Consider the following 23,672-nt stretch of genomic DNA (forward strand, 5'->3'; position numbering starts at 1 on the left):
GAAAGAGTGGAGAAACACAAAATCCTATTGTTGATGTGTCTGATGACTCTCATGTACTTCAATAGGGTTCATATCTCTTTACTCTGCAACGTTTTTTACAAACTGCATGGAGGAATCCTGCATGAAAATCTGGTTGAAGCAAGGCAGGTTGTACCCCACAAAGCTGCTATAATAATTGAAATTAAGATAGAATTAAATCCCAAACCTACCAATTTTAGTTTATGTTTCTACTACTTCCATCTACTTCAATATCCAGAAGTAGGTTAAAATTAAACTAGCAGATTTTTTTATATTCCTGTTTTGCCTAAGATACTAGATCTATTAGGGTAGTCACTTTTTAAAAATCCTTTTTTTTAAAGAAGAACTATTAAAAATGCCTGAAGCATTCATAGGATGATGGCCTGTAATTCAGGAAACAAGAGAAAGCTGTCCTGGCCCCTATTTGAACACAAGAGCTCATGCTAAAAGATGCAACATGATAGTAACTACTTTTATTTTTAAAAAAAAAGCACACTACACATTTCCTTTTGCTTCATAGCTGTAGCATACCTTTTGTAAAAGCCATTTTCTCTCAAGCAATTTATTTCCTTGCAAAATACAATCTACCACATAAAATACCAGCTTGTTTCCTTCTAACCCCTTTCAGCTATCATACTTTCCAATGTTACTGTAAAGTAGAGGGTAAAATTGAAGATAGAAAACATAAGTTAGTGGAATCATATCCCCTTCATATACTTCAATTCTTCTGCAGTGGAAAAACATAATACGGATTCAAAGGGTTTGATTGGTTTTGAAGTTCATGGGAATGATTGCACTAGAAAACAGAGTAAATGTTACAAGATAAGATAGAGGTCTTCTGCTAAAAGATCCTAGGGAAAGCATGGCTGAGGAATTAGTGTCATTAGCCAGTGATCTCATTTCAATGACTTTGTTCTATCAGCACTGGGGAGAACAACAACAAAGCCTTTAATATTAACATGTAAATGCTCTCAAGTGCTTTCTAAAATGTCAGTTGCCTCTCCCACAATTTACAAGGTATTATTTTGTAACTACTGTATTATAAAACTGTTATGAAGGTTAAGTTATAAGCAGTTACTAATGCCTTTGCTACAGGCTGAACCTGTAAGAGCTGACTGGCAATGGGCTGTTAGGGGATGCCTGTTTAGGATAGATCAAACTAATTTTGTGAACACACCTTGCCAGTATTTTATTTCAGTAAAGAGATAAACTTTTGGTCTTAAGAGCTGTAGTGCTGATGGTTGAAGAGCCAGCTAAGTAGGTAAAAAAATACAGTAGTTTCCAGGGTGGAAGAAGAAGGGGGATAATAAGGGGAGTATAGGCATTATATACTTGATTAAAACTTTGTCTCTTCTTACACCATAGTCACCATCAAATGGATGTGGGCTATTTAAAAGGTTTTTAGATTTAATTAACACATAGCTAACTTCCTTGCTGGAAGCAGGCAGTCATTGCAGTACTAGAGGAATAACTGTAGAAATGCCATTCAGCATGAAGAGGCTCAGGTGTACCTCCAGTAAATTTCTGTACATACATTCCAACAGTCACTTTTCAGGAGAGTGTAATGATTTACACACTACTCTAAAGTAGTAGAACAGCAGATTAGTAACATGAACTGACAAGCTGTATGTGCCTGCCAACAATACACAGCAGAGCTGTGTCTGTCTTTGGACTAGAACAGTTGCCACGTAAAAAATACTTTGTTTATAAAAAAAATACGTACCCTAAGTCAGAAAGAGACCACGAGTAAGTATTGCGTAGATTTTACACACTCAGCTCACTGCAACTGATAACAACTTTAAAAATGGGAAGACTAAAACCTCAAGTCTATGAAGGTCTGACAACAAATTGTGTAATCCTGGTGCATTGTTGTTGGCATTGCTAAGTCTGGTCTTGATAGCCTGGTGTCAGCATCCCTCAGGTGCAAGTGCTGCACGCTGCTTCAGTCATTCTGTGGCTTTCTGTGGAAGTATGTGCAGATCTTCCTCATGGAAACTGAAGGGGCTGCAGCCTAGCAGGAAATAAAACCAAAATTAGCCTGAAACACTTTTAGGTGAACAGCTCATATGCTGCAGGAATCTCAAAAGTCTCCCCTCCATCATTGCTCCAGTTTGCTCGGCTTCCCAACTAAGAGAGTAAATGAAAGGTTCTTTACTACAATCTGTCTCCAAGGTAAGAGGCTTTCTATCTACAGGAAACACTGTCTAAATCCTGGGGTTGTCCCACTGCCATGAGAAATGCGCTCCAGCTGCAGTTTCAGCTTCCCCACAGCAGGTAAGAGAGCTGCAGATTTCCAAGATACAGCAAATTCAATGAATGCTGTTGGGTATTCCTGGCGTCTCCTCAGGCTATGGAACAACACAGGAGCACCCCAAAATCTGAATCAGGGCATACTGGGCAGGAAAGGTAATTGTTCTATAGTAATCTCCCTCCAGGGCAAATCTCTCTGTCTTGTGTTTAAACATGTACAGCATAAAGCACAAGTAGTCACAAGCAGTTGTAGGTTTCCTATAGCCAAGGTTTCTTGGTACAACCCAACATGAGGAGTCCAGCTGCTATGAATAACTTCAGGACTGGTGCTTTGCCCAGGTTGTATCTGATAAAAGTGGAATTTCATCCCTTGGAAGGGATGAAATCAGGTAAGAAAAGAGATAAGCCTCAATGATGGCAACAACTTTAGCATCAGATATTCAAGAGTACAACTAAAATTTGATGCCTGAAAATTTACCTAACATTTACTGAAATGAGACTCAGACAAAGACACTGGAGGACTTGGGAGTCCAGTTTCAGGGACAAGTCAAGTTTGGTTTGTTTTAAAAAATGTAATTGTAATTTCCTAGTTAAGCCCTCATGCCAACATTTTTAGCTGCTTTATAAGCTTAACTTTAATTTCAGATTGTAGGGTGAGCTCTGTGCCAGCCTTCCTGTACACCAAAAGTAGGATGATGTAGGTCAAATCCTGCCCTCTCACACTTGCACACTTCTTGTTTTCTTCTAGTTTTCCATTGAAGGAACTGAAGGCATAATTTAATGCCCCACAGTTTTAACATGGGTAACAAATTCTTTTGCTACCTGAGCTGGAAGAGAATTTAGCTCATTTTCCAGTGTTTAAGTGGCTTTCCAGTAACATAAACAGGCAGATATGATGGTGATCACATAAACAGGAGATCTGCCAGGAAAGCTGTTGGCATTACTGTGCCTCTCAGAGTAGAGCTGTATTTAAGATGGCTACGTCCTTCTAACATCCAGCTGGGAGCTGCAAGGATCTCTGAGCTCCTGTGTGCTGTAAGTCCCTTGAAAATGAAGGACATATCATAAAAATTCTGTTCCTGCATGGAGAGGATTAGCAGATAACAGCATTAATGTATCTGGCTTATTAGGCCAGAATCATCCCTTTTGTCCATAGTCACAGGGATCAGATAATTCTCTGTGTCTGAGCAGGAGGGAACAAACAAAGGGAGAGTGGCAGCTAGGAAGAACTTATTTCATGAGGATGCTGTTGGCTGCCCTACTTACAGTTTTTGGTGAAGTGGCCACTGCCCCAGACTCGAGTCTCTTGGCACCAGGGCTGCAGGATGACAGGGGGCTGCTGGACCTGCTCTGGCTGCCAGCTCTGCCAGTCCGTAGCTTCTCTCCCAGCGCAGACAACCAATTTTTTCTTTCAGGAGAATTGTTTTCTTTATCTACTACCTCAGTGTCTTTCCCACGTGGAGATCTGAAAAGATGGGGGGAAGTTTCAATGCCTGATGGATTAATATGGCTTCCAGAAAGAGAAGGCTCTTTTGGGCTGAGGCTGGAGCCTTCATGGTCGTTACACAAGTCAGCCAGGCTGAGAGAGTCTTCATCAGAAGCCTTTTGGTCTGGAACCAAGTGACATAAATTCAGCTTGGATTTCTTAGCTGCATGGTCCAGCTCAGTCACACAGCTACAGCCCTGCAGACACTTCTGCCCTGCATCAGCCTCCTTGCTGCAGTCAAGCCTTCTCTTGGCACGCTTTTCAAACTGTGAGTGTGGCACTTGAGGAGGGCAAGCAGATTCCAGGAGGCCCTGGGTGACCTGGGTGACTTCTGCCAGGGCTTTTCTAGGAGAAGGAGCCTTTTTCTCCACTTCTGGAGGAGAAGAGCAGGGAGTCCTTGTAACCCAGTGTTTGATGGACATCCTGGAGGAAGGGATCAGTCTGGGGGACGCAGAGGGGCTGGCTGCAGGTGCCTTGGCTGGGGTGGAGGCTGTGGCACTCGGGGTGTTGGGAGCAGCAGTGGGAGTGCAGGAGGGCAGCGGGAGGTCTCCGCACTGCGTGGGAGCGCAGGCAGCAGGCCGGGGTGAGGAAATGCACGCACTGCCCACTGTCAGGGCCTTGGCAGGAGTGCTCTGTGGGCTGGCTGCTGGCCCTGGGAGGGGAGAAAGAAGCAGTCTGATGAGAAACACAGAACAACAAATTAAGGACAGTCATTTTAAAAAACACCCTTTCCAACGAGGAGATGAATCAGTGCTGACCCTGTGAGTCAGATATACCTTTTTGAACTAAGAAGTTGTATAAATCCCTCTGATTTTGGTTAAACTGGTACAAGTCCTTTATAAAATCCTGTATCACACTGATAAAGCATAATGCAGTGTATTTGTGTAATGTCTGACATCTATCCCTTTGGAAGTGAGAGTTCTTACATGAGCTACAGCCAAAAAGAACAGACAAAACAAATCTTGAATCTTCCAAGTGTATCTAGCCTTGCTGGAGCTTTGGATTTTGCTTTTCCAGACAACTGCCTGGCAAAAAGGCTGGTCCCCACCTGCCCTGCATCCTTAACAGCTCCATAAGTGAGCTGATGGACAAAGGTACTGCAAGCAGGTCCCATGGCTAATTACAGTACCGAGGGAGCCTTACACTGTGATGCCCTAGCATGTGAATAATGCTCCAGGTGTTACTGGCTGCAGATTTAAATATTTTTTTTAGTGAAGAACATTCTTTCATTCTCTTGTCTTTTTGCTGGCGGACTTTCTGCAGTGTTGTATTAGAATGGAGCCAGTAGCTATTTACCACACCCAAGGAAGCTTGAGAAATTCTTCACCTGCTGAACAAGGACTTAATTCCAAAGGAAATAAAATCTCTCAACAAATGATTCCCAAGCAGGTATTTCACAGTGGCTTCTGAGCTCACTAGCCAAGATATAAATGCCCCTGCTTGTAAAGGAGAAATTTTGAATATTCAGAAAACACCAGTCATAGGTAGGGACATAAGGACCTCACTAACAACAGTGGGAATCACACATAGCAAGGATCTCAGTCTACAGCAAAATTAGAGAGTATTATTTTAATTTTTTCAAATCTCCAGCCCCCTTCCACAGGGAACACATTAGTAGGTTTGTAAGATGCCGGCTTTCTTATGGCATTCACATTCTCTGAAAAAATTCCTTCTTCCAGGACTTTTCTCCTGAGAAGCTGAGAAGCCTCAGAGAAAAGGAAAACAATTCTTATCTCATTTGCTTCTCCTCTGTTTTAGTCATGTGGAATGTGTTTGGAGATTGTTTACGCACAGGCGATTGTTTCATTGGATTCTGGTGTGAGTTGTTTTGATTCTTTGGCCAGTCAAGGCCAAGCTGTGTCACAACTATGGAGAGAGTTACGAGTTTTCATTATTATCCTTTTAGCATTTAGCAAGTATCCTTCCTGTATTCTTTAGTACAGTTAGTATAGAATTCTTTAATATAATATAGTATAATAAAGTAATAAATTAGCATTCTGAGAACATGGAGTCAGATTCTTCATTCCTGCCTTTGTTGGGACATTCCCAACAAATCCAATACTTTCTCATTCTCCTAACTCACAGTGATGCAATTAAATGGGGTAGTGCCTTAAGTTCCTCTGTGCACTTCCACTGCTGGGCACAAGAGCACTAAAATTTTTGTGTATACCAGGGGTTTAATCCAAGCTGCCCACTCTGAGCACCACACTGCACTATAAAGCACTTCATTAGAACAATGAGAAGTCTAGTGTGAACAACCTGCCAGGTTCTTTACAGTGCTGGGCAGTCTCACAAACAACATGTTGAGTGAGCACCTACAGGCCTGGTTATATACCATCCTAAAACTCTTCTGACCCTTTCACTGTATTATCTAACTAGTATCCAAAATACAAGTACTGCTGCATCAGAGCAAAACTGAATAGGACCCCATATTAAAGGATCCCACTACCAATAACTTCAACACAAAAAACAGAGTTAAAGGCTCCTTTCCTGATAAAATTTGCTACTTCATAATAACTTGCTTCTATCTGGGCTATGCAAATATAACTGCCAAGATTTCTTCTCCTAATCTTTGGTTTAATGAGCACTTACAAGACAATAATAACTCAGCTGGGAAATTAGTTGCACTCAAAAATCTAAGCTCCTGGGGGGAAGAAAACAGCAAGCTCAGCAACTCTTGATCCATAATGATTACTACAAATTCATTGAGCAGAAATATTGCATGACTAGCTGGGTATGAGCACTTTGAATCCCAAACTGGTCTGAAAGTTATGCTGTGGACACACTGGATGATGGAAAAAGTGTTATCCTGGGAGTAGGATGAGTGTCATGGCAAGAAGCAAACACAAATTTGAGATAAAGAACATGAAGATCAGGCTTTTTTTTCCTAAGACTGCATTCATTATTCAGGTTTCTACCAAGCTAGTTTAAAGCTGTTTCCATTTATGCTGCCACTGCACATGGTACAATACTGCAAATACCTGCAGTCAACCTGCATCACACCAAAGCAGGTTATTTTGAATGTTTCCTACCTTCTCTGCCACAAATCTTCTAGAGTGGTATTATCAATCTCCAGATTTAAGACTCACAAACTGTCCATGCACAGGCCTGCTCTAGAAATTTGGCTACACAAAATCACAGAGAAAGTAGTACAACTTACAGAAACCACAAAAGTAATTGCCAAAGAGGAAACTCTGGTTGCTACACTTGATGAAATAGGTCAACAATCAATACACAACCTCAATCTCCTAATTTGCTCGTCACAAATGGGTGGGGAACTACCTAGATTCATCCCAGCAGGTCTGAAATAGTCCTCTGCTTGCCAGCTCTGAATTAGTCTCTGCAGATAACTCCTATATTCTACCAGCACGTGTTTTGTGTTCAGGAGCCAAGGTCAGCAGGAAGCCTGCTCTTGTGTTTGCAGTGTCTGTGTACTTCCTCTTCCCTCCTGTGTTACTTTCATGCAGCAAGAGCAAGCAGAAATAAGTAATTTTTTCTGGTATTATTGCCAAACCTGACTTGTAAAGTCTTAGTGTATAAGATCCTTTAGATCTCATGTTTTTGGTCTAAATCTATGCTTACTTCTGTTTTTTCACTAGGACACAAAGATATTTTTTGAGCCCTCTCTGAGGAGGCTCAAAATACAAAAGAATTTTGCACACAAAAAACAATTACCAGCTATGTAGTGGTCCTGGCACTCTCCCTCCCATTGTCCTGCAAACTTCCTGCTAGACTTGTTACTCACTGGCAAAAGGTTAGAGGTAATGTTATCCCATTAGTGGGATTTGGAGACCTTCAGCCTTTATTTGTGCTAGCCAAGATGAAATTCATTTGGAGGGTGGTTCAAAAAGATAGGTGGAATGCAGGAAGTCACAGCAGCAGCTGCTGGGAAGCCATTGTATTCTCAGTTTAGAGCTACTCTACAGAGAAGCTCATCTTACTTCACTTTGGGGGAAGGGCACCTCCTCCTTTCACCTACTCTACTGCAACAAAACACAGGTTACAGACAAATCAAAGTTAATATTATGATCAGGGTTCCTTTATTCTGCTCTAGTCACCTGCTTAGTGACCCCCTTCTCTACACAGCCCACATCTGCTTGCTGGCTCAGAGCATGCTGCACAACTTGTCTGAGTGCCCAGGCTTTGTAGAAAGGTACTGCATTTGTTCACTCATGAATAGATGATTAATTCTGGGACATTACAATCATCACAGTTGTCTACATGTTTTTTTGAAGTACTTTCACCACACAGCATTTCATTTGGCTGTACATGGTGAGTAGCACTGACTGAAGCTGAAGAAAGAGAGACAACACTGATAACTGCACCTGAGAAATAACTCTGTGCACAGTTCAGCTATGGGCAGAAGTAAACAGGTCAGAGTTCCAAGGCTCTCTATGTGCTGTCAGCCCTTTGCTGGGTAAACTACCAAACTAGAAAAGGCACATGATCTTACTGCTCTTGGTTAGTACTTGATAGGGAAATAAATAAAGGTGAGTTCTTGCTACAGTGACATCTCCTTCAGCTGTTCAATTATCAAACCCTGCTGAAACCCACCGAAGATGTGGCTGCCCAACAAGCTGTGTCAATGAATATCTGCTTTGCAGTCTGGCCATACAGACTTTGCCATACTTGTAAGCTACTTCAGCCAGCTTGTCCTGTTGATGGCAGAAGTATTTACAGGCAGAAGTGCTTGTCTGGCTATATGAGTAATTACATATGCCCAATATGACAAAAACCTCAGAAGGCTAGTAAGACAAGCCAAAGGCTTTTGTTGGTACAGAGAACAGACAAAATTCAGCAGCTGTGTTGCAGAGCAAGGTTCCTCAGCTCTGCAGGGGCCTTACCTGCTCCATGCTGTTCTTCTGGTTTCTTCTGAGTGACCCAGCCCACCAGGTTGGCTTTCCTGGATACTGATTTCTCTTCCTCAGGACAACGTTGTAGGCGCCAAATCCTCACAGTGTTGTCATCAGAGCATGTGGCAATCTAAGTATAAATGTGTGTGTTAGAGTGACCAGGGCACATCCTATGGATCACTAGCTGAGTGAACTGGAACAGCTTCATCCAACACACCACACCACTATGAATGAAGGGGTACAAGACAGACCATTGAACAGTGAAAATAACCCAACTCTGTTTCATTACTGCACCAGACACCAGTATTTGTTTTAAAGCAGGCAAGGCTGCTGCATCCATGTATTTCTGCTCTAGAAATCTCAGCCACCACCAACCATTTGCTTCACATGGCTATGTAAGAGACACTGCTCTGCTCAGGGCATGGCACATTTGGGGATTTCCAACCCTTGGTGAGCAAACGTAGCCATGATCCTTTGTGCACCTGCACCTTAATCCGCCTCTTTTGCTGAGGACATCTTCTGCTTGGGGACAAACATTTGCAGCACACCAAGAAGGTGACACTGGATGGCTGCTGCATGAGCTGTGCTCTCTCTCCAGAGTCAGATGTCAGCAGTACCTGGCAGAGAACCCAACTCTGCCAGGAACACAGCTCTAGAGCCCTGCTGCAGCATCACATGCTCCAAAAAGATCTCTGGAATCCTGACCAAAGGAGCAGCACCCATCTAACCCACACTTTATGGCTAGCTCCAGGCAGATTAGCTGGCGACTCAGCAGGGAATCAACCAGCAGAAAGAAAAAGGAAATGCTGTGGTGAAAGTTCACAGCAATCAGATTGGGGCAAGTGTCTCTACTCTGACTTTTGTCACAGCAGTGTTGTCCCTACCAAAAGCAACCTTGCTCCTCGTATCACACCAAGCAGCTTCCTGACCTGTGTTAGCTCCATATTTTCCCCTTTTCCTCATGCATTGGCATCTGAACAATGGCTGCCTATTTCTTCCCTGCGTCAGTAACAATTTGAAAGGCTGAACTGGTTTGCATTTCCAACACCTCATGATCAGGATGCTGGGCTACCTCTAGATCACAGATTTCATGTGAAATGTCAGTTCTCATGTTGTGCATCTTGCACAATGAGAACAATTCCTGATGTTTCCCTCCAAGACTTCCACCCTCCTATACTGTAATGCTTTTGTGAAAGCCCTGGTGCTGCAATGGAAGCCAGGGGAAGAAGCTGACTTCTTTAACGTTGTGGGGTGGAAGGAACTCTGGCTATCCTTATGACACTGATCAGGATTTTTCAGGGTTATTTCTAGTTTTGAGCTAGGCCAAACATTTGAGCCAACTTCCTACTCCAGTTGTTTTCCTTTCAGTGACACCTGGTGCAGAGCTACTGACCCAATTTCACTGGAGGTTCTTTTTGTCATAAAACCAGCTCAGATTTTGAAAAGAGGTCACAATGAAAAGAGTCCATATGTTTTTAAAGGGCATTCAGAACTTCTTGCCACTCTGTACAAGATAAGCAGATGTATCAATGGTCAGAGGGAAAGGAAGATGTGAATATGGAACAACAAAACAAGCCTTTGGCTTATGAAAGCCCTGATTAAATGATTTCATTGTCTTGTCTCTTATAGGTAGTATCAAGCTCTCATCAGGAGAGGTCTTTACTGATTTGCAATTTCTTAGGATTTCTCAATTAGCCAAAATTATTTGGAAATAATAAAAAGGTTCTGATACATTGTGCTAATGTGACAAGGGTGGATTACTGTCTTCTAAAGGAACATTTTAGAACTGATTGACTAAAAATTTCCTCCCAAAACAACAAATGCTCCTGTCTTTTTGAAAAGCAGATGTTGTCACATCACACCTATTGTTTCCCAGTAAAAACCATTTTGCGGAAGACAAACCTTAGTGAAGTCTGAAGGACACCAAGCAACGGAGGTAACTTCCTGAGAGTGACCAAGGAGTACCCGTGGAGGAAGGCTGGGCTCAGAAACCTTCAAAATTCCACAGAAAACAGGCAAACAGTCAGAAGGCACACAGCCTAATGTACATCTCCAAGAAAAGCCCCATATCCCACCTGTGAAGCATATGGGTACTTCCCATCTTTCCTGCATAAAATGCTCTCAGCCTGTCATCATGAGGCAACAACTGAGGAAGTCCTAAGAAGCAGTTCATGGAAACACTTGTTCAATTCCTGCTACACACAGGAATTCTGCCTCCAGAGCTGACAGCCCAAAACATGACACAAGCATTTTAAATAGCTCTACCTGTTCCAGGTAAGATGTTGGGAATTCATATTTTTAATCAGGTTAGGCAAATATATTCTGCTGCTATTTTACCAATGTCCCAATTACAGGTCAATGGTTTATTAAAAAAACGAAACCATTGCCAACAAAATCTCATACATGAACCTCCACTGGCTTCAGAACTGGCATTTCTGCAACTGCCAAGTGCCTGTTCCTTCTCCAATCTATCAGCTGGACCAGAGACCCTCTTAAGATTCATAGGAAAGTTCTCTCAATAACTCACATCCATTCAACTGATCTCCACTTCTCTCACACTTTTCATAAAATCTTTCTCCTGTATTGCTACTTATCTTTGACTCCAGCTCCCGTAAGTGACAGACAGAGCTGCAGCCAGCACTAAGTGGCCCAAAGAAGAAAACACACACATGAACACACACACAGTTTTGCTTGCTTTCAGCGGGCAATCCTTTCTGGAGCTGTGAGTCACCATCATTGATGTGACATTATGAGGGAGATTTATCAAGAGGATTTGCATAAATGACTAAGGGAATGAACAGATCCTTTGCTGTCTGGGAAAAGGAGTAGACCTTACATATAGGTTTCAAAGGAAGATGCCAGACTTTGGGGAAGGCTTCTGCTTTACCAACATTTTTCTCTTGTAGATCATCTACAACAGCCTGCAAAACTGCAGCTTGAGAACTTAAGTAGTTTTGATACAAACAGGTTCATCTTAACAGGACACTTTTTTCTCCCTGGCATGACAGAGGCAATCACTTGACTAAATATGCACTAAATGCCTTGTTCAGAGCATTCCCTTCACTGTCAAAACATGCAATGGAAATTAAATCCCTGTTTAGGGAATAAACAGGAGATCTTGGTGCAGAGAACACCTTCACTTACAGTTAATAGCAGTCTTGCTATTATACATTCATAGCAGCCAAAACAGTGGTCCAGCAGCCACTGATTGCTGGAAGGAAAGGAATTACTCTTTCTAGGACACGGTGGTTTTGCACTATAGCAGTGTAAATTAAAGGAACTATACTATTCCTGTGAAGTGAAGAAGAGTGCAGAGCTATGGCTGTGTCCATGTGTTTGGCAGAAGACTGTCAGGCAGTCTGCATGGTAAGTCAGGATTAGCCCCAGCACAGGCTGCTTTTTGTGCCAGAATTGACAGGATATTGTTGGGGAAGTGAGGCCTATTGTGGAAAAGTTAAAAAGAGAAACCTAGGAAATGAGACCTTTTTTAGTTACTCTCCTCACTGGAAACAGCTGTTAGGTCCATTTTCAAGATGCAGCCTAAAATGGTGTCTATGTCTTTGTGCACCATATGACACAGAAGCACCTCCAGTCCAGGGCTGGGACACACCAAAGCACAACTTGATATGGTTTCCTGGGAGTGATCCACATCAAAGGATTGAAAGAACAATGGAAGCACAAATCTACAAATGATACTGTTTTATTACCAGGAAGGTACCTCAGATAGGTACCATCTTTGTGGAGAAAAACCTCTGCTCTTCAGCTTGTATAATCTTATGGTCGCTCAAGAGTGAGAGTTCATCAATTGATGAACTTCTAATTTAAATAAAACCAATTCCAACACAAAAAAAGTGTTTATCGCCTGGAAACAACTTGTAGATGAAAATAGACTGAAACAGCATCCTTGTCAGCAATAACTTCTATCCACAGTGTTTCTCACTCAAACACAAACTTAGCACTGCTGCAAAAGTTTCTCAGAGAAATCTTTTAAGTGGAAAAGGTCTTCCACTGCATTTCATTCCTCTCTAGATACAGAAAGAGCTCTTAATTTAGGTCCTTATAATATTACCTGTTAACTACTCATGCATCATCTAACCATGGTTTTCTTCACAGCATAGTAAGTCCTCATGCCATGAAAAGATACATATGTTTCAGAGACAAATCTGTCAACATTTAAATTAAGAAGCCTCTGAATATGACAGATATTGAAAGAGACAAATGCACTGGAAGTCCCACTTACTAATATGACTATGGTATTAAAATAAAAAGTAATCATCTGATGATTTATTTTATAAATATGCAATACAATCTGTCACTCATATGTGATAGCAACAGAAGCCTTCCCTACATGAATGCATTTTAAATGTGCTCAAATGCTTAAATTTTGAAATATAATGACATCCTTGAATACTCTCAACTGAGTCCCAGCCTGTGTTCCAAGAGAGTATCAAAACACACAAATGCAGAATGTGCAAGTCAAGTTCACACAGGCATTTTTGCTGAATTTGCACAGAACACGAGGAAGGTTAGAATGACACCACTTGGCACAGCAATCCTGCTACCACACTCCTGCCCCCACTGAGTGAGCCACCCAGCTGCTTCCAAGTGCTCTCCAAAATAAAGAGGCTACGTGCTCAAACCACAGCCTCAGCAGACTGGCCCTCTCCTCTGAGAGATTTGTATTTTGCTTTCAAAATCGTTGTGAAATGGATGCACAAGTCAACATTCCCTAAAAATTATCCCAAAACTGTAATAGGCAGTGAAACCTGTGGCACAGAAACCTGTGGTTTCTGTCTGTTCTGCCTCAGTAAGTCCACTCTGTTCCCATATGAGGAACATGAAGAGCAGAACTTGAGGCATGCCTTATTCTGAGGTGCCTGCTGCTATCTTGGTGACATTTGCATTTCCTACACGTCCCTGCAAGATGTTAAGTGACGAAGGCCCTCGGCTGTCAGACAGTGCTTTGGAATTTTGCTGAAGGCTCTGGTGAGCCTTTGCTGTAACACAGAGGCTTTAACTACTGTAAATTAAGCATGAGAAAAAGCCATGTCTGAAGCAGGAGCTGGAAAAGGGAGAGGTGGAGGGAAAGTGTGCCCTTTAAAACAATTAAACTTTTAGGTTTCTGCTAATGTGCTCTGTTGCTAACTATGAACTGAGAACTGTCTGTCTACTTGTCATAGCTGCCTGAATCAACAGGACTGAAAAAGGATTTTAATGCCCATTAAAACCAGATTAAGAACAGCAATTTGCAATAAGCAGCAGTGATGAGAGATGTACTGATGGCAGGAGGTTAGCTCTGTTTTACATTAAACAATTACACGAAGCCTTGACAGCAACATACACACTCCAGACACAACATGCCAGGAGCTAACCCCACGCTGCTTTGGGAAGGATTGGGAAGCAAGGAGTGTTCTATGCAAACATGAAAAGCAAAAGCAGCTGCCCCCATTGCCTCACCTTCCAGATGTAGGCATTACAGTCACTCGAGCCACTGACCAGGAACTGGTCATCTGGGCTAGTGCTGGATTTGATGTAAAAGGTGGAATTCTGGTGTCCACTGAAAACTGCCACTGTGAAGAGAAAATAAAATACAAAACTCAGTAAAAGCCCCACTCAATGCATAGCCCTGGAGTCAGTTGTGCAAGGAGGGCTGACCTTACAGGCTTTTCCTGCCTAGCCACTTATCCTTTGGAGAAAGTGGTTGCACTGCTCCCTTGCTCTGGGGCTCTGGCAGCAGGAAGTTTTTGTTATTCAACTGGAGCCCTTCAGGCTTCCCAAACAAACCAATGGCAGTTTTATTAAAGCTCTACCTTGACCTGTATGACAAGCAGGCTCAGCCCTCACCTGGGCTGCCCCACTCCTCTAGTTCAGGTTCCTTGTCTCCTCCTCCCTCAACCACCATCACCAGTCCCGCTCCATCAACAAGGGCAGTCCTGCAGCAGAAGCCTTCTTCCACACAGGTGGCCCAAAGGCACTGGCTGCTCCTTCCTCCTGCTGCCAGCTTTATTTCATCAATAAAACCTGTATTTCATCACTCACGTTCTCCAGTATTTAAAGCCTCAATAGTATCTGCTAAAGCCCTGAAACCATCACCCCAAATGGCTGACATGGCTGTACCACAAGGGCCTCTGCTGGCATGAGAGCCAGGTGGCAACAAAGGCACTGGCTGCTCCTTCCACTGCCAGCAGCTTTATTTCATCAATAAAACCTGTATTTCATCAGTCATGCTCTCCAGTATTTAAAGCCTCAGTAGTGTTTGCTAAAGGCCTGAAACCATCCCCCCAAATGGCTGACATGGATGTACCACAACCGAGTGTGATCTGGAGCGCTTGGCTGCACCACGTCCTGTCCCCTCATGGGGCACAAAGCACAGGGCTCCCAGGGCAGCCCAGGCTGGGCTCTCCTCCAGCCCTGTTTCAGCAGTGGCTCTCACAGAGGAAACAACCCACAGACCAAGAGGACACGTGGCCGCCTTCGGTGGCCTTTGAAGAGCTGCAAGACCCTTTGATTTTTTTTGCCCACAGCTCTCTTGGTGCAGCTCCACGGTGCAGGGGCCATCAGACAGATAATCCCTCCTAAAGCAGGCAGCAAGTGCTTTACAGGAGGAATTCCTGACAAACTAGAGCCGCCTCAGTCCTGGATGGGAGCAGCTGCAGCCGCGGTGAGGGCGGCCCAAGGGCGGGCGGGGGGCGCTGCCCTCTGCTGAGGGCGGCCAAGGGCGGGCAGGCAGCGCTGCCCTCTGCTGAGGGCGGCCCGAGGAGCAGCGCAGGAGCTCCATCCCGCTGGAGCACAGGGCTGCACAGGAGCTCCATCCAGCTGGAGCATGGGGCAGCACAGGAGCTCCATCCAGCTGAAGCATGGGCCTGCACAGGGCTGCACAGGAGCTCCATCCAGCTGGAGCACAGGGCTGCACAGGAGCTCCATCCAGCTGGAGCATGGGGCAGCACAGGAGCTCCATCCAGCTGAAGCATGGGCCTGCACAGGGCTGCACAGGAGCTCCATCCAGCTGGAGCACAGGGCTGCACAGGAGCTCCATCCAGCTGGAGCACGGGGCTGCACATGGCTGCACACACAAGGCAAGAGCTCCATGAGGAGCCCAAGGGCTGCACTGGCCACAGCCTGCTCCTGTGAGGGACAGGACAGACAGCACATCCCCACAGAGTAGCCAGGGTTAACCTCACAACCAAGATGTTAATATTTACTACTCACAGCAATTCTCCACTTTGGAAGTGTTCCCACCCACCAGACTGCCTTCCTGAGCAGACAGAAGGACACATTGTTCATCTCATTTCAGTTAACTGAGAGACTGATAAAAGGAAATGGGAAATAAATTATGTGTCTGGCTGGAATGCATCTAACAAGTTTTGCCACTGGCCTATGGCAAAGCAGCTTCGTGCACCAAAGGCTCAGGGCCATCTTGTGCATGTAAAGGTCAAAGCTGCAGAGCTGAAGGAAACCAAAAGGATGAGGCACCTCAATATGCTGGGGATCCTTTCTTCCAGAAACTGTGGTATAAGTTAAATTGAAAAGACACCTTAAAATATCTGAAGATATCAGGTGATTACTTTGAGTGAATTCATATCTAAAAGTCTGACAAACCAGTGACTGCCAGTAAGCAGAGGATTCAAACTTGCTTCAGGCTGGATAGTAGCCATTCCTCACTGGATAACTAGAGCTAACAGGCAAACTACCATCAGTCTCTGTCTGGGTGAACCTCTATCTGCCATCAATTTCATGTGAATGGCTTAACATAAAATGTGGATCTGTCCTGCATAGCTTTGGAGATGAGAGCATGGAATAGGTTTCCTTCAAGCTTTGAACCTGGTCCCTGTCTCTCTGTCAGAGGGACACACTTGCCTCTGTAACATCTATAGTTTTTGCAGCTATTTCCACAGATATCATGCTTACCTGGAGTGGTCCTTAAACTTGTCATATTGAACATGTAGATACTGTCATCAGTGCAGTTAGCAAACAGATTAGCACCAGTGGAATCCAAAACCAGGCTAGAATATCCTACAGAGAAAGAGAAAAGTTCTTCAGAAAAAAAAAAATTTGGAAAATAAATAGTCTCAAAGAATGCCCAGAGAAGGAAATTTGGAAAGGATCTGTAAAATGTATGAGACTGTCAGGGTAAAGTTTCTATGTTTGACACAGCACTTGCTGAACAAGAAATGTTTCTACAATAACATCTACATTTTCTCATGAGGATTCAGGGAAAGGATTTAGAAAGGTATTGCACCTTCAGAACAGGCAAGTGCTTTATGTGATAGCTTCAAACAGATAACAGGAACAACCAGTTGTAGAAGCAGAGATGAAAAATAAAGATGCTCATGCTTTGGTAGAACAAACAATTCTCTGATTTGCTAGTGATTCAGGTTCAAGAAAAATCTTTCCCTTCAGGCCAATTATTTCACAACTACCTCATTGGGAGTGACACTGACCATTACCACATTGATGAGACAAATCATCAGGAATTACTGTGTTGCATCAGAGCATTGTAAGGTATTAAAGGTACAAAGAAGACAGAGTATTACAGCGACCTGAAAAGGTCTCCAGGGTGAGAGAAGGACGAGAATCTTGTTTGATGATCAGAAGGCTGGATTTATTGATGTATGATATATAATACATTATAGCTATACTAAAAAGAATAAGGAGAGAAGTTGCAGAGGCTGCTAAGCTAAGAATAGAATAGAAAAGAATCTAAAAACAAGAGAGTTCTCTGTCACTGTGTTCCAGAGAGCTTGCCCTGTGATTGGCCCTTAATTGTACACATGGAACATGAACCAATCACAGGTGCATCCTATTGCATGCCACAGCAGCTGATAATCATTGTTTACATTCTCTTTCTGGGGCCTCAGCTTCCCAGAAGATGAACAAATCTGAAAGAAAGGATTTCGATGAAAAAATGTCTGCGACAACAGAGAAACATGGACAAGTGTACTATCATTTTTGATAATAGTTTCAAGAGGTGATAATAAAAAAACCCAGTCCAGTCTGTTGTCTTTGCAAGATACAATGCAAAGAAAGTTCAATCTGAATTTTATTCATGTATCAAAATGACTAGCTAAATTCCTCATCAAGAGCTGTACTTTTCCTCAACTCTGTTTATGAAAATGCACTGCTGAAGCTTCTGCAAGTTTTTTATCATTGGTGCAGTGATAGAAAAGTCAGGCATGTTCACTCTTCAGCTTGAAAATTGATATTAGCAATCAAGATACCCTGCAGAGTTTGCCAATTGGCTATAAAGATAAGAAATGTCACAGACAGTACTTAATTGACTCTGCACTGTAACAAACCCACGTGCAGCCCTCACCAAGCCTGCGAGTGCTGGTCCCAGGGTAGCAGAAGGAGCGCAGGGGCAGCGGGTCCTGGCGGAAGGCAGCGTAGTTCCTGCGCAGGTCCCACACCTTGATCACACTGCAAGAGAAAAGCACCAGTGCCTTCAGCTTCCTCACTTCCCTTCCCATGCTGATACAGCCCTTTAAGAGCACGGAAACCAGGGTGCTCATGACTGAGGAGTGTCAGTGCTAAGGAGACAACAGCTGAGCAGGAGCAGAGCTGTGCTGAAAGCCAAACATTGCTCTGCTGGCCGTGGGTGAGGAGGCAGCACTGCCCTCTGTAACTAACACAAGACAGAACAAGAGCCTAGAGGCCAACTTCCTTCAACTAGTAAAAGGAAACATATGGATGCATTTATACTTCTTACAAGTAGTTTTAAAAATTAAGTCTTCCAATTTTTTTACTTGCTCTTTGGTAGCAAGTCTCTGTCATGAACCATAGGCAGGACAGTCAGTCTTCTCTGCCTCAGAAAGGCTTTGACCACATGGAACCTGCTAAAAAATCAAGTCTAAGAGGATCATTTCCATGCTGATCAATAAGACAGTTTGCTCAAGCTCCAAGATGCTGCAAGGGATCTGGCACCTAAGAGAATGCATCTTTTGTAACTCAAAGCAACATTTTCTCAAGCATGCCTACACATGTCCAGGCCCTGACCACACACCCACACCCATACAGGCTGTCTAACAATAGCCTGTCTATGTGTGGTCTCATAGGTCCATGAGAACAGAGAGAGGGAAGAATTGCTCTCATTCTGCCCCACAGCTAAGACTAAAATGAGCATTTACCACATATCACAGTTTGTCCAGTACTGCAATCTCTAGCAAGGGAGTAAAGCCAATGCAAGCTGGCAGCATAGCTGTTGATTCCACCTAGCAGTAGCTCTAGGCCTTGTTGGCCACTGAGTGATCTTAGAGAGAAAATCTCCCAATGTTTCTATGCCACTGAGCACACAGAATAGACAGGAAAGCAGGCATCCTCCCTCCTTACCCATCAACAGCTCCTGCAGAGATAAGAGTATGCTCATCCTGAAGCACTAACACAGTTACACTCTGCTGGAAATCCTTAAAAAGAGAAGAAAAAAGAACTTTATTTTCTTTTAAGGTCAGCGAGATCTTAGTTCAAGGCCATGTGAATGCAGGGAAAACCTCCTCCTAGGCAGGCAGCAGAACACAGAAACAGCAGATGTCATTTAGGACACAACAATGCTTTGAACACTCCCTCCAGTGAAATTGCCACTGAGAGATAAGTGTTTGGGCAGCAGTTTGAGATTACATCTTTGAGCTCACAGATAAGAGAGCTGCCTTCATTCCAAGGTCTAATAGATCAAAAATGATCAGGTCTTACTCCAGTAAGGCAGTAATTTGTCTGGTCAAATTAAGGGGGCAAAAAAAAGACAGAAAAAATGTACAACTCTCCCTATCCCTCCCCTCAAAAAGGGAATGCTTTCCTCCCTGGGGAGGGGAAAAAAAACCAACATATATTTTCACATAGCATTTGCCCAGAGTTGGATTTTATGGCATGTGGGTTGTTAGGCAACTACCCAATGTCTAAAATTAGCCACTGCAAATGACCATGACAAAAAAATCTTATCTCTGCAAAGATAAATGGAAGCATTTACCATGTACAAACCACATATTTCTCACTATATTTGCTTAGGAAGAATTCTGTGAATAGCACTGTCCCCAGAAGAGACATTTTGTTTCTTGCCCAGACACCCACCACCAAGGGAGCAAGTCCTCTCAGGTTCTGCCTCTTCTTCTTTGGTTTGGAAGGAGTCTGCTTGTCAGCCACGTTGTGTGCTCCACTGATTTGATTTACCTGCCTGTAAAAGCCATCTGAAAGAAATCAAAGACATCTCAATTAGTAGTTTACATGCAATTTTGCTATCACTTTAATAAAACAGGCATCAGCTTGGGATTAGACCTAAAAGGTGTCTTAGGTTAAGCTTGAAAATCATTACTGTATTCTGAAAACAAAAACTAATTACACACAAAACCAGTGAGAAGAACACACTGCAAAAACCCCGAGGTCAGTGTAGCATAGACAATGAAACTAAAGCTGATCTAGGCAGGCTGCCTTTGGAAATTGCTACCCCTTGGTCTTTTTTTCACATGAATGCTGATCTGGAGTGTTCAACCCACCTCATCCCAAGCAGAACTGCCTCACTGGAACATGCCCGGTGCTTTTCCACTCTATTTTATAATTTCATGTTCAGCCTTTTGTCTGTTACCTTGTGAAATGTACTGCCTTACTAGAGTAAGGCAACTTTTTTACTTTTTTTTCCTACACCTTCCACTTCAATCATGTGGAGTCAGTGAACTTTTCCTTCACTGGCCTGTTTGAAAACCCAGGAAACCTGGGACAGATGGAAGAGCAAGACAGGCAAAGAAACTGCTGTGGCAGAGCAGGGAACTGGGAAATGGCATAAGGGGAAGGGGCTGGAAAAGGAAAAACTCCAGGAAACAAACAGGAGCAAAATGAGCTCACATCATATTCATAGTAAGTGTTCCCACAATATATTCAGTTGCTACCAGCACTCACAAGCTCTTTTTTTCTACACTTTCTGCCTTCCTTCCTTCCTATGCTGGCAGGAGCCTTTCCAGCTTTTCCTCACCCCTCTGGATGGCTCTGACCTAAGCAATCTCTCCTGTCTCACCTGCTTTTACACTGCCCTAGCAGGATGCATTCTGTACAGCCTCACCTCCTTACTTACACACAGGGAATTATCAAACCAGCCTGTGGTTTGATGCTGCACAGCTGGGAGTGCTGCAAAGTGGGGAAATGCCATGGTATACATAAATAGCAGAGATAGCTATTCCATCCCCTTACAGTACCTAAAGCAGTACAGTTATCTGAGAGTCCTCTGCTGCCTACATGGTAATCAAAAGGATCAGTCCAACCAGCCCATCTGAGCAGTTCTTTTACATGAGACACCAAGCTTTTCTGATACATAACTGGAAGTTTATTTACCTTTCTTGTTGCACCTGGTATCCCAAACCATGATGTTTCCATCTCTCCCTCCAGTACAGAAAACAGCTGAGAGAAAAAAAGTGTTATTAGCTTCCAAAAGCATTTCTTTAATTAAGTGAATGCAGTAGAATGCCATCAGTGTACCTCTGTCTCTCCTGTCCCAACAACTTGGGATGCCAATCCTGGAAATACAGAACTCAGGCCATTGTTTTGCCATGCTTTTGACTTGTTTCCTTACTCTTACTATCCTTTTCTCACTCCCACTAGAGAAACCAGCCTATGGAAAGCATATTCACACCCTTGGGTATGGAAGCAGATCTTATCTTTGCCCAAGATCAGAAATGTGCACATTTTAGCATCAGGACACCATCAGGTTCCAGCTAGACAGTTTTGCTTTCCTGGCTGGGTCACTGCTCAGGCCTGTGCTATTGGTACCTGTCAGCTTCCAAAGCCCCCTTTTTAACCCTTAAAGTACTTTGCCAGAGGTAAAGAAGAAGGGAAAAAACAGACAACAGGCAGTATCAACATTTACCTTTCTCAAACCTAGAAAAAGCAACTGACTTGAGGCTACACTGGTGACCTTTGCATATGCCAAGAAGCTCACCAGCTCTCACATCCCACACCTTGGCTGTCTGATCTCCTGAAGCAGTGACCTTCAGAGGGGAAAATAAAAAGCTTCAGTCATTTTCTGTACACAGTTGCCAAAGCATGAAAAAAAAAAAGTCAGATGGCAAAAGATTGCTTACAATCCTGTGCTCCCCTGGCACCCAGGCGAGGTCAAATACAGCATTTGAGTGAGCCTGCCACTCTAAAAAGAAAACAAAAGCCAAGATTAGTTCAGTGCATTGTAGCACGGTATTTTGCAGAAGACTAAATGACATCAGACACTGAAATCAGAAATCTTGTCAACAGTTTGCCTTAGGCATGAAAGACAACCCAGAACAATTCACCTACTACTGCTGATTTAAGTGCACATTCATGCTGCTGCTTTGTAAAGAAGACTCAGCAAACTATGTGGAAGAAATAAAGCACTGCCTACAATTTATGTTTTAAGGACTTGCAAAAAGCTCTCTTTGATTCCCACAAATACCACACTTGTCACATCAAATGAAGATCACCTTCTGTACAACATCTACCTTTAAAGATGACCTTGCTGGTGGTCTGTGCTTCAGTATCATACAGTCTAACAAACCCTTCTTCATTTGCAACTGCCAGGATGTGCTCCAAATTTGGGGCTGAAAAGAAATTGAAATATATTACGTAGCTAATAAAAAATCATGCCCATGCTCTTTGTGAAAACCATAGATGCTTTAAATAGGGAATGCAGCAAACATAAAACTGTGAAATAAACAGCATTTACATAGCAACCTAAGTGTTAAAATAGAGAAACACTGGCAAGCAATTTTTCTAGATGCTCCATTCAGGAATGACTATACATGGGCAATCAAATGGCTTCAGAAGCAACTTTTGGGATAACACCTTTTTCATCAGCTGTAACAGTTTTCCAGTTACATTTGTCTGTATCTAGAGTACCTATCATCTACAGCTTCCAGCATTTTCTGTGATCTGACTTGGAAAAGCAGGAAGCCACCTTAGAGAAATGTGAAGTCTCAAGCCAAAACTAGAGCACAACAAATGAAGATGTTTTGCCCTAAGGATCCAGGAGCTTCATTGCTTACTCCCTTCTCCCATCATGGGGAAATGCCGTGTGTACAGCACAGCCTGGTGACACCCATTCACATCTAATTTCTACCTAATGCTCTCCACCCTATTATAGCTTTTACATATTTTGAACAAAGCCCAGTTTTTCACCTATGTAGCCTCACACTGTCACCAAGAGGACACACCTTGAAACACACACAGATGAAACAAAGAGACATTAAAATAAAAGCTTTACAGTTGCTTCTTGGAGGGAAAACTTTCCATCAGTATCTAGGTGCACCACGATCCAAAGTTTATCACGTGTAGGAGCAAGCACACTGTAGCAGTAAGCTCACTTTAAAACAACAGAGCCCATACCCCGGCCCCACAAAAGGGTTTTCAGGAGGTGACTTTACCTGTAGAAAAGGTGCAGCCGAAAGGAGGGACCGGCATTCCCGTCTGCCCGTAGGACAGGTGATCATCTTCTCGGCTGCACTGGTAGCTCTCCAAGAGATGCTGCAGGGGAAGCGCTGAGCACGGACCTACAACGGGACAGACGGACCGTAAGCGCCTCAGACACCACTGGCTCGGGCGCCACGAGCCGCGAGGCGGCCGCCGCGGCTGTGCGGGCGGCCGGGGATGGATGGGGACGGGAGGGCCGGCGGGAAGGCGCGGTGGCGGCGGCGGAAAGGCGCAGTGGCGGCGGGAAGGCGCTGTGGCAGGAGCAAGGCACGGCGGTGGCAGGGGCAAGGCGCGGTTCTCAGGGGCAAGGCACGGCGGTGGCAGGGGCAAGGCGCGGTTCTCAGGGGCAAGGCGCGGTTCTCAGGGGCAAGGCGCGGTACTCACGGGCGGGCGCGGCGGCGGCGCGGCGGAGCAGCGCGCGGCACAGCATGGCAACGGGGACACGGCCGGGGCGCACCGCGCCAGCTCCCGCCAAACCTCCAGCCCGCCAAGCGCGCCGCGCGCCCTCATTGGCCAGCGGAGAGCGCTCAGCGCCGCGCCCGCCTCCTCTGATTGGGCGGCGGTAAGGGGTGGGCGGGGCCTCCAGGCTGCGCCCGCCGGTGGTTCCCGCGGCCGCGCCGGGAGGGCGGGGTCAGGCGCGCGGCTGCGCATGC

General features: G+C 44.1%; 1 protein-coding gene across 1 annotated transcript; it reads right to left on the reverse strand.

Moving 5' to 3' along the window:
- Positions 1-1,875: 1,875 nt before the first annotated feature.
- Positions 1,876-23,449, reverse strand: DTL (denticleless E3 ubiquitin protein ligase homolog). Its single transcript, XM_058021013.1, has 15 exons — positions 23,404-23,449; positions 22,974-23,099; positions 22,053-22,151; positions 21,663-21,724; positions 21,449-21,569; positions 20,917-20,982; positions 19,666-19,781; positions 18,934-19,007; positions 17,921-18,024; positions 16,516-16,620; positions 14,065-14,177; positions 10,510-10,599; positions 8,599-8,737; positions 3,535-4,406; positions 1,876-2,029 (listed from the first exon to the last, which is right to left on the reverse strand). The coding sequence occupies exons 1-15, from the start codon at positions 23,447-23,449 to the stop codon at positions 1,961-1,963; spliced, it is 2,202 nt and encodes a 733-aa protein (XP_057876996.1). The 3' UTR covers positions 1,876-1,960.
- Positions 23,450-23,672: the final 223 nt, after the last annotated feature.

Source organism: Melospiza georgiana, chromosome 3, assembly GCF_028018845.1.
Source record: "Melospiza georgiana isolate bMelGeo1 chromosome 3, bMelGeo1.pri, whole genome shotgun sequence".
NCBI lineage: Eukaryota > Metazoa > Chordata > Aves > Passeriformes > Passerellidae > Melospiza > Melospiza georgiana.

What these genes read in the sequence shown, in the direction of transcription:
- DTL (XM_058021013.1), bottom strand. Translation starts at nt 23,449, where the DNA reads ATGCTGTGCCGCGCGCTGCTCCGCCGCGCCGCCGCCGCGCCCGCCC. An exon ending in TTTTTCTAGGTTTGAGAAAG is followed by an intron (nt 20,983 to 21,448) that starts GTAAATGTTGAT and finishes TTTTTCTCTCAG; the next exon opens with CTGTTTTCTGTACTGGAGGG. An exon ending in TACCAGGTGCAACAAGAAAG is followed by an intron (nt 19,782 to 20,916) that starts GTAAATAAACTT and finishes GATTTCTTTCAG; the next exon opens with ATGGCTTTTACAGGCAGGTA.